Source organism: Dama dama, chromosome 23 (assembly GCF_033118175.1).
Source record: "Dama dama isolate Ldn47 chromosome 23, ASM3311817v1, whole genome shotgun sequence".
Lineage (NCBI taxonomy): Eukaryota > Metazoa > Chordata > Mammalia > Artiodactyla > Cervidae > Dama > Dama dama.
This window is the reverse complement of record NC_083703.1, coordinates 33,041,519-33,055,090: the sequence shown is the minus strand read 5'-3', so window position 1 is coordinate 33,055,090 and position 13,572 is coordinate 33,041,519. Positions and strand designations below refer to the sequence as shown.

The 13,572-nt window shown below is 37.6% G+C and overlaps 1 protein-coding gene across 2 annotated transcripts in view; it reads right to left on the bottom strand.

Annotated features, from left to right (window-relative positions):
* Positions 1-13,572, bottom strand: part of MRC1 (mannose receptor C-type 1) — a 107,295-nt gene that overhangs the window by 15,552 nt on the left and 78,171 nt on the right. For both annotated transcript variants that reach the window (XM_061126316.1, XM_061126314.1), the window contains exons 22-24: positions 10,249-10,415; positions 7,781-7,883; positions 4,017-4,246 (exon numbers count right to left, since the gene is read on the bottom strand). In XM_061126316.1, coding sequence (XP_060982299.1) covers positions 4,017-4,246; positions 7,781-7,883; positions 10,249-10,415 — 500 coding nt within the window. The remainder of the gene's footprint in view (positions 1-4,016; positions 4,247-7,780; positions 7,884-10,248; positions 10,416-13,572) is intronic.

Genomic DNA, 13,572 nt, shown 5'->3' with positions numbered 1-13,572 from the left:
ATTCTAGAAAACTCTATTCGCAGGCTTTCAGTGAAAAAGAGAGATTTTATCCTCAGAACAAATAAAATACTTATTACATTATCATTGAAATGATAATAGAGATTAAGTAGTTTTTATTGAACTCATGGACCCTTGAGAGAAACATGTACCTCTTTTAATCTTACTGTTTGACTGTTAAAACAGGGCCAATGACAAATGACTTGAGCAAGGTGACATGAGTGGATAACAGAGAAGCTTGGGTCTCTTGCCTTCCAGTTAGGTGGTCTTTCAACCACAAGGAAACATGATTGCATTTTTAAAAGCTAGTTGTTTTGTTCAATTTGCATACTCAAATTCTTATTTAGTTAAACAAATTTATAGTCACATACAAATTAATTGATAACATCAAAAATTTTCTTATCAATGATATCTTTTTAACAGTCTAAAAGAGATTTTACAGGTAAAGCCTACATTTTACAGATGCAGATAACTTCAGTCAGAGATAGGTACATTTTTAAACCATTCTAACAGGTATCGCTTTCTAACTGCATTATTTAATTTACCAATGCAATTACCAAAGATTTAATGACAAAAGCAAAAGCATATGGCATTGCAAGTTAAAATTTTGTAGTATTATACCATGTTTAATCAAATTATTAGATAATCATTACTCCATAGATATAATAAATACAACAGTATTGTTTTAGTTATAAATGTTGGTATAATGGAAAGCTATTTAAACTAACAATAAATAAATCCCTATTTCAAACTCTTAAGAGTCTTGCAACCACAGCTGTGAGGAGAAAATATATGAGTTAGTAAGCAAATCAGTTACTAAAAATAGATTCAACATAGATGTAAAAATATCGTGCTTAAGTTTAAACACAGAAATCATTGTGGAACTACTTGGAGTTTTTCCTGCATTTTATTTATTTATTTATTGGAGTAGAGTCATTTTACAATGTGTTAAGTTTCTACTCTACAGCAAAGTGAATCAGCTGTATGTACACATGTAGCCCCTCTTTTTTGAATTTCCTTCCCACTTAGATCACTGTGGAGCATTGAGTAGTTTCCTGTGCTATACAGTAGTTTCTCATTAGTTACCTATTGTATACATAGTATCAATAGTGTATCTATGTCAACTCCAATCTTCCAATTCATCCCACCCCTCTCTTTCCCCTTTAGGGGCCATATGTTTATTCTCTACCTCTATGTCTCTATTTCTGCTTTGTAAATAAGATCATCTGAAATTCCTGGGCATACACACTGAGGAAACCAGAACTGAAAGAGACACGTGTACCCCAATGTTCATCACAGCACTGTTTATAATTACCAGGACATGGAAGCAACCTAGATGCCCATCAGCAGACAAATGGATAAGGAAGCTATGGTACATATACACCATGGAATATTACTCAGCCATTAAAAAGAATACATTTGAATCAGTTCTAATGAGACGGATGAAACTGGAGCCCATTATACAGAGTGAAGTAAGCCAGAAAGATAAACACCAATACAGTATACTAATGCATATATATGGAATTTAGAAAGATGGTAACAATAACCCTATATGCAAGACAGAAAAAGAGACACAGATGTACAGAACAGACTTTTGGACTCCATGAAGCTACCTACTTTTAAATGTTCACTACACACACCCTATCTCAAGAAATAGTCATTGCATGATGTGTAAATTTCCATCTCTGCATCCAGGTAGAATAAGTCCTATAAAGTCTGACACCAGTCTGCTTTCCAGTTTTATCCCCTTCTATCCTTTTCTCTCTTCTTGGTACTCCTTCCTTACATTCCACCATCCTAGACTATATCTATAAAGTTTGATTTTCTCTGAGAAGCTCTCTTGGTCTTCTCCCCTGGCACAAATGATCCTTTTTCTCTCAGGTCACAGCACTTTGTCTATATCCCTTTTTGACACTTGTATTATCTCTTAATTACTTATTAACACCTCCTTTTACTGTACTAGAAAGTTTTTTGATTGACTAGTTAGATGGAGAGACGCATGGGTGGAGGAGAGATGGATCTCGTGGTGTCAGAGAAGACTCATTTTAGGGAAATTTTGGCACCTCCAGCACCACTCTTAGTTCTGACCCTCATCCCTCATTCTACCCCATCCTCTGCCAACCTTCTTTTTCTGTTATAGAATCCAGAGAACTGACTGCAATGAAAATTATCCCATATGAATAGAAGCTGCACAACTTCAGAAAGGACGACAACTCTAGAATGACTTCCCACAAAAAAATAGGGAGAACCCCTCACTTCCCAGGAGCTATGCCCCTGATGTTTTCTTAACTCCTAAGACATAGTTGTAATCATGACACTAAAAAGACTTAAGTTAATACATGAAACCAAATAGATGCAGAATCTAACTTTAATATTCAAAAGCAATCTGAGAGTTAATATCAGTTGGATAAGTCTTAGTTTGATTTCAGACAAACATCACTAACTTGCCAGATCCTCAAAGATACCATGCAGTAGAAAAACTGGGTCTCATATATGTTAGTATCATTTTCTTTCTTTTTTTCTTTTTAAAATGGGCCAAAGAACTAAACAGACATTTCTCCAAAGAAGACATACAGATGGCTAACAAACACATGAAAAGATGCTCAACATCACTCATTATCAGAGAAATGCAAATCAAAACCACAATGAGGTACCATTACACGCCCGTCAGGATGGCTGCTATCCAAAGTCTACAAACAATAAATGCTGGAGAGGGTGTGGAGAAAAGGGAACCCTCTTACACTGTTGGTGGGGATGCAAACTAGTACAGCCATTATGGAGAACAGTGTGGAGATTCCTTCAAAAACTGGAAATAGAACTGCCATATGACCCAGCAATCCCACTCCTGGGCATACACACTGAGGAAACCAGATCTGAAAGAGACACGTGCACCCCAATGTTCATCGCAGCACTGTTTATAATAGCCAGGATGTGGAAGCAACCTAGATGCCCATCAGCAGATGAATGGATGAGGAAGCTGTGGTACATATGCACCATGGAATATTACTCAGCCATTAAAAAGAATTCGTTTGCATCAGTTCTAATGAGATGGATGAAACTGGAGACCATTATACAGAGTGAAGTAAGCCAGAAAGATAAAGACCAATACAGTATACTAACGCATATATATGGAATTTAGAAAGATGGTAACGATAACCCTATATGCAAGACAGAAAAAGAGACACAGATGTACAGAACAGATTTTTGGACTCTGTGGGAGAAGGCGAGGGTGGGCTGATCTGAGAGAACAGCATCGAAACATGTATATTATCAAGGTTGAAACAGATCACCAGCCCAGGTTGGATGCATGAGACAAGTGCTCGGGGCTGGTGCACTGGGAAGACCTAGAGGGATGGGGTGGGGAGGAAGGCGGGAGGGGGGATCGGGATGGGGAATACATGTAAATCCATGGCTGATTCATGTCAATGTATGGCAAAAACCACTACAATACTGTAAAGTAATTAGCCTCCAACTAATAAAAATAAATGAAAAAAATGTATTTTTAACTGGAGTATAATTGCTTTACAATGTTGTGTTGGTTTCTGCCATACAACAACATAAGTCAGCTACAAGTATTCATAAATCCCCTCCCCTCAAGCCTCCCTCGCCCTCCACCCCTCTGGGTTGTCATGGAGCACCTGGCTGAGCTCCCTGGGCTAGACAGTAACTTCCCAATAGCTATCTATTTTACACATGGGAGTGTATATATGTCAGTGCGACTCTCTCGATTTGTCCCACCCTCTCCTTCCCCGCACTGTATCCACAAGTCCCTTCTCTATGTCTGCATCTCTATTCCTGCCATGCCAACAGGTTTATCAGTATTATTTTTCTAGATTCCATATGTATGCATTAATATACAATATTTGCTTTTCTCTTTCTGATTTACTTCACTCTGTATAATAGGCTCTAGGTAGTAGTTTCTCTCATATAATAAGTATTCAACAAAATGAACAGAAGAGAATCAGATTCAATTATCATTTATCAATCATGTCATGTCACACATGTTTCCAGCATCTTACCAAGTTACTGTTGAGGGCAATCCATACAGGTTCATTCAGTGTCTGCATATGCATCCAGGCAAAAGCATTACTATAAGCATCTAGAATGCTAGCAATGTGGGAAGTGTGCAGCTTGCAATAATCATCAGCTTCATCCCACTGCAGCTTTAATTTCACAAGCGAATAGCTACTTTCACCAAATTTAATAAAACCATCTGTTGGAACTGTTGGAGAACTCGGCAAGGAAGGGTCTGGAATAAAAATAAATATTTTCATTAACACTAAACACAACTTAAGTGCCATCAGCACACGACTTCTATATTTCAGGCATCCTAAAAAGAATCTAAATAGCCCAAATTCAAACCATTGGAGTGTTAAACACGTTTTCATGTGCCATTTCAAATGAGAACACAGAGTTCTGTTTTTCAATCAGTATGCCTGATTGAAGTCATTTCTAAACTCTATTTAGAATAAGAGAAATACATAATCAAGTTTATAAACTATACAACTGAAAAGACTTATAAATACAATGAGATCTAGGGTTTGAATGAAAGAAATGCCACAGTTTAAACCCACAAATTATAGGATGTCTATCAACCTGTCAATACCAATCTTTTTTTTTTTTTTCCACCTTGGTTAAATATTAAGGTCGAGAATAGTCTTCTTCTCCTTCCCCTCCCCCATTCTGTTCCATTCTACCCATGGAATTTGCATTTATATCTATTTGACTTCATCTGTGTGACTTCATCAGTGATTCATGTACCTTCAAGAGACTGGCTTATGCTCTGGAGTGAAGCCATGTAACAGTTGCCAGTTCATTTAACCTTGATGTCAGGATCAAGCTTTATTCTTATGATGAGTAAGAACATCTTATCTCCATGCCTTATCCAAACTGCAGCCTTTGCAAGTTAGACTCACTCTAGCTTTCTGATCTTTCCTCCTCAATCTCTTAGAGTGCGTTTCTAATAACTACTCTAGACCCACCCAGACTTTGATCAAGACCCAAAAAAAATCTTGTTTCTGTGTGCCTTAGTGGATGCCCAAGAGCAGAACAGAGGTCACTGAGTAACAGCCAGAGGGTGGAATCTGGCCTGTTGTCTGTCTTTATAGCCCATGAGTTTTTTAAATGGTTGGGGAAAGAAACCAAAGAACAGTATTTTGTGACATGTAAACATTACATGAAATTCAAATTTGGGCATATAAATAAGGTTTCTGTGGAACTCAGCTGCACTCACTTGTTTATGGACTATGATCGCCCACGATCACAGCAGAGTTGAGTCACTGCAACAGAAACTTTATGGACAGCAAAGCCTGCAATATTTATAATCTGTCTCTTACAGGAAAAGGTTGCCAACCCTGGTCTAGGGCTCCACATATCCTTGCCTACCAATGTTGTCTTGGCCAATTCTCTGAGCTGTTCCACTGTGTACCAACCCAACCCACCACGTGCCTTGTTCTGTCACCCCACGAATGCCAAACTTTCCTTTGATGACTCAAAGGCAGCAATTTTGATTCAGCAAAGAGGAAGGGCAACCTCCCCTTTCTTCTGCTGTTGCTGCCACCGTGTGTTGGTACAGTAGCATTAACCCAAGAGCCCCAGCCCAGGATCCTTACATGTCACAGCCAGCAGGAAGTCAAGCCCTATCTTTCCCAGCTTGGGGAGAACTGGGTTTGTCTCAGTATCATTGGAACAGCTTTGGTCTGCTAAAAGTGACAAATGAAGCTTAAGATAACGCTTTAAAAAGCTTTATTAAAGGCTATATGCAGCCAGGAAATTAGCTCCCTTATCTAATTAGCTTATTTATTAAAACATTCATAGAAAAAATTGCAAGGAAAAACTAAATTTTTGAGAGGTATTTTCAGGTGCTAAGATTATGGGTAATTTTTTCTTTTTATACTTTTCTGTATTTTCTAAAATTTCATCAAGGAACACGTGTTATGGTTTGTCTAAGTGTTTTTTTATTCATATATTCATATTTATTCATTCATGTCTTTATTTCTATTTCTTTATATATTTTCATGAATACATTCATTTTTATTCATATATATTCATATGAATAAAAACACTATTTTATCTTTATTTATTTTATTTAAATTTTTTAAGGTCATACCATGTGGCTTAAAGGATCTTAGTTACCCAACCAGGGATGGAAGCTGTGCCCCCTGCCATAGAAGCCCAGAGTCCTAACCATTGGACCATCAGGGAATTTTTGAGAACAACAGTGTCTGAAAAAAATACTGAACACATGTTCTTTGCTGAAGTTTTAGAAAATATAGAAAAGCATAAAAATGAGAAAAAATTACTCAGAATTTAATCATCTCAATAGTTTAGTATTTCCTTATAATTTATATATGTATGGAGAGAGGTATTATATAATATACACAATATAAGTGTAAATATATATATATATATAGAGAGAGAGAGAGAGAGGGTGTGTGAGAGAGAGAAATTTTTTAAAAATCCAGAAAAATACAATAGTACAATGAAGGAACTAAAGTTCTAAATCCCACGATCCACACATATCCACTATTTCTACTTTGATGCATTCCCATAGCTTTTAGGTTCTTATTTGTTTAAGACAGTTCAAAGTGTTTTTTTGCATCATCAATACTCTGTAAAATTTCATATTCTGCCTTTTTCGCTTTAATACTGTCAACCTCCCCTTAAACCTAAATCATTAAAAATCTTAAAGATATTTTTTGTTGGCAGCAAATATCTGATCTCTTATGTTTACAGGAAGAAGAAAACAATGATTTTAAGTAAGTCTAGGGATTATTATTCACTCTTGGAAGGGGTCTCCCTTCTCTCCCCCAAGACCAGAAACACAGAAGCATCACTGGTGGCCTAAGGTTCTGGTGCTCGAAGGGCATAACAAGGTGAGAGATGCGACTGTGGCCTGGGCCAGCTTTTGGATTAACAGAAGGCTAGAACTTCTGCAGAACTTTCCAATCATCTGAAGATATCTTTAGTGATTTTCACTCATTGTTCCCTGATTCCCCAGAAAGAACAGAAAAATGTGTTAGATCTGGCACAGCATGTACCTTCTAACTCAAACTCCTCTAAGAGCTCTCCTCAGGGTGACAACAACCCACCTCATCTCCAACCCTTGTCTCTAACCTATCTTTTATTTTCTGATCCTCTTCTTAAGTAGCTAAACACTTTCTAATTTCACTTGAAACTAAAATGTATATAACTACAATCTAGATTCTTTGTCAATATCCACATATCTGTTCTATTTTCCTTGAACCATAGTCAGGCTTCCTAAGATGAAAAAAAGGACCATAAGTAAGACGATTACTTTTCAAAAAAAAATAGAATACATAACAAATACTGAGACATATATGATGTTTGGGGTCAATGGTTCTCAAATTACACGAATTTAAATGAGGTGTCCCCACTCTGACTTTTTTTTTTTTTTAAGCAGAGGTAAGCAAACATCCCAAATTTCTATCAAAATTAGAAAAAGTTTCAAATTCAAGTTTAATCCATGCAGATTTTCTGGTAACGGATGAGGGAGCACATTGATCAATAAATTACAGAAAATATCCTTTTGTCTGTCACAGGCATCCATGGATGAAAGTGTGAATCAAATAAACATATTGATGCGTGAGGGGTGATCTTTTTTTAAGCAAAAAAAATTTTAGAGCAGTTTAAGACTCACAACAAAATTGAGAAGAAAGTCATTCTTAAAAACTATGTAAAAGCCCCACCTCAAAAAATAAATAAATAAATAAAAAATAAAAGCCCCACCTCTTACAGTCTGGTGAGGTCTGTTAGGACTTACCAGGGTGTGTCTGACATATATAACCTCGCTTACTGTCACAAGTGTCATCCATCCACTTTCCCGCATCCCTTGTGTTCCCTCCAATAATAACAACACAGTCAGCCTGTATATTCATGGAAGGAAAAAAAAAGCCAAATATGGACCAACAATTATTTAAAATAATCATTAAAAAGCAGGAAAAAAAATCCTTAATCCCTAACCTCCAAATTTTAGGCTAGTCCTAATTCAATCAAGGCAAAAAGAGAAGGGGTCGCCAGAGCATGAGATGTTTAGATACCATCACTGACTCAGTGGACATGAATCTGAGCAAACTCCAGGAGATGGTGGAGGAAGAGGAGCTCATATGCTGCATTCCATGGGGTGGCAAAGACTTCAACATGACTCAGTGACTGAATGACAATAATTCACTGACAGCACGTTCGATTCATCCTCACTTTCCACACAATTGCACCAACTTCCATGCAGATCCCTCACACTGAACTCTTGCTATTTTAATTGAAAATTAAGTCAGTTCAGTTCAGTTCAGTTACGTAGTCATGTTTGATTCTTTGCCACCCCATGGACTGCAGCATGCTAGGCTTCCCTGTCCATCACCAACTCCTGGAGCTTACTAAATCTGGGGACTGGTTCTGAGAAATGTTGCTATCAGAAATGCCCAGAAAGCTACCACACCTTTCACTATGGCCAGAGTCATCTTCTCAGCCTCTGGAACCCCCTAATCCTACATTTCCAAGATTCTCCACTCATCCTTTTAGCTACTCTTATCTTTCATTATCCTGGCTCAGCATCTCTGCTCTAAGCCAGAAAACTGTACAGAACAAGCATATTTCTTCTGCAAAATGCATGTGAACACCTCTCTCCCATTCTCTTTATCAAACTCTATCTAATCTTCTTCATTTTAAAAGCTCTGAAATTGTAACAACACAACATATGTGTTGATTTGTGTGTGTGTGAAATATAAACTTTATATTTTTACACAAACTAAGAAAAAAATATAGCAATAAAACTAACAAAAATTAACAATTTTTTTTGCCCTGTATGGTCAATTTATAGATTAGTTTGTTTCTGTTGTTTCTCCTTTACATTATGTTCTAAAAAAAAAAAAAAAAAAAAACGAGCCATAATGAATTTTGTTGTTTTAAATAAAATTTATCACTCATCATGAGGTCTTTCTAAGCAAACCCTATCTCACTCCATCCTACTTTTCAGCCGTCATTTATGTAATAAGGATTCAAAGAAATTCTCCTCAGAAGATCATTTACCGATAACCAGAATATATTTACCCTACACATAGTGACCAAATTAATTATTATAAAGATGCCATCCTGATCAAATCATTTTTCTCCTCTAACCTTTTTTTTGTTGCCTATCTGACAAAGTCCAAACTCTTTCCTAGGGCATCTGAATTTCTCTAAATTCTGTTTTCCACCCTCTAAAGCTGACTCCTACTTCTTTTCTGCATGAAACTCCTGCTATATTCAAAGCCCTTTAGTCTTGCCTAAGCCCACCTTGTGCCTTTTTCTTGAAGACTTTATTCACCTTTCCCACTTAACGTGACCTCCCCATCCCCTTGCCACATTCCCCTACTCATCGTGTTTTAAACGTCTTGAGTGAAAAGACCCATAGCTGATTCTTCCTCACATTCCTTCTTCCCACCAAAGGAAAAATTGCATAGATATGTTGTGTATGTTCCATAGATATGGAGTGATTAAATCACTCTGTCCCATAGTAAGTTTCTTTCTTCCTAACTGCTATCATGCTTTATAGCTTCTTCTCATTACACATTTTCATTCTGTTAGTCTTCTTTCTTGTACAAGACTTGATATCTAGCTGAAGTGTAAGCTTCTTCAAGGTAAGAATAAAATCATAAGATTTTATTTTATTCCTTTTATTTATTTTATTTTATTCCTTCATGTATTTTGAAATGCCTAATACAGCCTTTAACACTGATTAGTTGGCTTTAATGATATAAGATCAAAAGTAGTGAAATAAAGAAGCCATCGTCTGTCTCTTAGATGAGTGTACAAAAGCACAAAAAGTTCCATTTGCACCCTGCAAATGGTAGCTCAATCATGATCATGATGATGATGATGATATCTTTAGAAGCAGTAGTAGTAACTATATCCCAAACACTACAACAGCTTCAAGAGTTTAGGGGCAGCTGACGCAAAGAACATTGGTAACTCTGGGTTCAAGTGTACATGCCGACTACAACATAAGCCCATGTTGGAGCTGACTTTCCCTATTCCTCACTACCATCACCATCTCCTCCTACCTTTCACCTAGAGATACGGAGTTCTTAACTGAATTTATATTCCTTCGTTCAAGGCTGGTTCAGTCTGAAACAGTTAAAATCTGTAAGAATGAATCAGATCCGAGTAGATTTTTCAAAGAAGATTAAACACTACCATGCTGACCTGAAAGCAAACTGATAGTGTACAGAGAGGTGACCTGACAGTGACACTTACATCTTCATAAGAAAGACTGCTCCTTCTCCCACCAGGGTATCCTTTCCCCCAGTTTGTGTAATCAACTCCTCGTCCGTCTGTCCAGAGGAAAGTGTGTTCTGAATTGATATCATTCAGCCCAGTCCAGGCATTAAAAGTGGAGTTCTTCATATGATATGTAAGAAATGCTGAAAGAAAGTTTCACAAGATAATTTTTAAACCTTGGGGGGAAATACTCAAATATCAAAAATATTCAAAATACATGAATTTACAAATACAAAGCACATGATTAATGTCTTTATTATCATTTAAAAGTTTTACCATGAAAACAAACACATTCTAACCTGACCAACTTGTTATCACTTCAGCTTTGGACTTTGAAAAACTTCTCACAATAAGAAGTCTAGGTTTTACCCTGGTCCCTGCAGACAGTTGTATAGGTTGTGCCCTGCTCAGGGGCACTGGAATACTGGGGAAGGGGCAGCTAAGATCCAACCCATGCCCCACTCTCCATGTGGTACACGCAGATCTGTGTTGCGGTTGCCTACCATCCTGCAGGAAGATTTTTCTGATACAAGCAGCCATCCTATGAGTTAGCAGATATCCTAATTAAATAAATAGGATAATCTGACTATAACAACTGGGGGCCAAAAAGAGCTCTTAATTCAGAAAAGTTCTGAAAACAAAAACTATCTGTCAAAAAAAAAAACAGCATTAGGCTCTCAAATGATCACCACCTTGGATCGCCAAACCCAAAGAACTCCTCCAGGGTGGCCAGCTCCTAGGGGTCAGCAGCCATCCATGTCCAGTGAGTGTACTTGGATCCAGGGGGCATCCTGATGCTAAGTGCTCACATCATTGGGCGAGAAATTCTAGAGAAATTTAGACAGGGTAGGACAAATATGGCCTGTTGCTTCTCTACCAATTCTGTGGCAGAAAGGATGGCAGCAAATATGCAGAAGCTGTAAAAGGCTTAAGTGTAACATCGAATCTCCAGTAGCGCATCCCCATGCCTCCCAAACCATAGCAGCTGCCTTCTGAGGTCAGCAATCTCACCTGCCAGGAACCATGGACACCTAGGACAAGATGGACACCTCCTGGAAGAACCTTGACTCTACAACAGGGGTGTCCAGTCCCTGAGCCACAGACTGGCCCATGGCCTGTTAGGAACCGGGCTCCACATTGCACACATGACCGCCTGAGCTCCCCCTCCTGTCAGATCAGTGGTGGTATTAGATTCTCACAGGAGTGTGAAGCCTTCTGTGAACTGCACATGTGAGGAATTTAGGTTGCATGCTCCTTATGAGAATTTAATGCCTGGTGATCTGATTTTTCATATGGTGGGTTATCTAATTATTTAACATTATATCACAATGTAATAAGTGCACAATAAATGTAATGCACTTGAATCATCTCGAAACCACCTCCCCACCCAGTCTGTGGAAAATCTGTCTGCCATGAAACCAGTCCCTGATGCCCAAAAGGTTGGGAGGGGTTGTCATTGCTTTATAGGGCAATTTTCAAACATACACACTTAAACATGACTCCTGAATGCAAACAGGAAACCAAATGACTAAGCACTTGCATTACTAATACAAAATGTAAAATAGAAGGTTGCCTACAGAGATTATCTGTTTATTCATGAAAAAAAAAAAAAAAAAAACAGTTCCATTGAAGGGCCACTGCTACATGCTTAATCTTCAGCAGAAAAGTAGATGCCATCACACTGCTCAGAAATTTGCTTATTTCTCAATTAACTAAAAGTAAAGAAAAAATTCTAACATTTTCAGAAAGAAAAGAGCATGGACAGATATATATTGTGTTTTTATTTCCCAAACAAGATCATAACTCTTGCCCTATCCCCAACTCGAAATGAAATGTGGAAAAGCTCTACCTGCCAATATTTCAACACTGACTTGTTTTCTGCCAAGAACCACAATAAGAATTCAACGTGTGCCTGTTTTGCCAGGAATAATGTTATTTTATCTGAAAATTGTTTCCTTCTGCACATCTCTATTACCCAGGTTCTAATTTTGTGATGCCAGGAATCAGAACTTTGTGGTTAAGAGCGGAAATCAATTATTGTGTTTCTCTGTTGGGTAGCTAAGCCCAAAATGTGGTAGACTGGTTAGAAAAATGTGAATATTATATTCTTGAATTTTTTTATTGTGTGCTATGGTTTGACACTTTTATTCCACCATCTGGCAAGCTGCTGAACTTGTCAAAGGTTCTCAGAGAAAGCTATGTTGATTTAGTGTAGAATGCATTCCAAAAAAGCACATGGTGGCATTTATGAACTGAAATTAACGTTTGGGAGAGTGACACACAGGGTTCCAAGGTCTCTCTTCTTTTGTACATTTTTTGAGATAAACCATTTTTTTTTTTCCAGTAAATGATTTTGGAAATCAAAGAATCTCAGAACCAAAAGGGAACTCAGAAACCATCCAGTCCACATTTCTCCCCCCACAACATCTGCATAAATTCCTCTGTACAATAAATATTCATTGAGCATCTTCCAGGCTATATACCAATCAACATATGTGACTCTGCAGCACCCACTTGGAGTACCTTCTAATACAAGCATTTTTACAGTCCTTTAAAAATGCATGAAGCAACCCATCCAATTAACTCTAATTGTTGGAATAAGCTCCTAATTCTGAGACTAAATTTGTTTCCCTGTAACTGCCCCTCATGTGTTCTAAGTCTTCCTTCTCGAGTCACATGGGATAATCCTTCAAAGTTCACATCTCTTCTGACTGCGAAATTTAGGGTCTTTCGAACAGTCCTTACTCTTGGCTAGCTGTGGTTTCAAAACTTTCATCTGTTTAGTTACTTTCATCTGAATGGCCTGCAGTTGGTCAACATCGCTTTTAAAGTAACTAAGCAAATATCTACAAATAAGGTGGCCCCAAAAAGACCAAGTGAAAGGCGTCAAGTACCTCTTATTGACAACAATATAATGAATTTTACTATCTGCTGTCTGGAAATGGTATGTTTCCTCCTCCTGTTCTTTCAAGCTCTGGCTTATCCTCATGTTTTATCAATTTTTTTTCTCAATTTGTTCAATGTTTGTATTGGAAAATTAGTTTTACTGAATTATAAGTTATAGGATCAAGTGACTAGAAGAGCAGTAAATGGAAAATGAGCAATTTTAAATTTTTATTCCGAGAAAACCTCTACTTCTTTGGCTCTTCTGTGAACAAACTGGTTTGGCAGAAACCAATGGAACTGAAGCTGGAAGACCCAGTTTGATTCCCAGTCCTACCCCTTCCCACCAAGCTCCTTGACCTAAGACTTCCTAAACACCACTTCCTCATTCACAATGGACTGATGATTCCTGCTTTA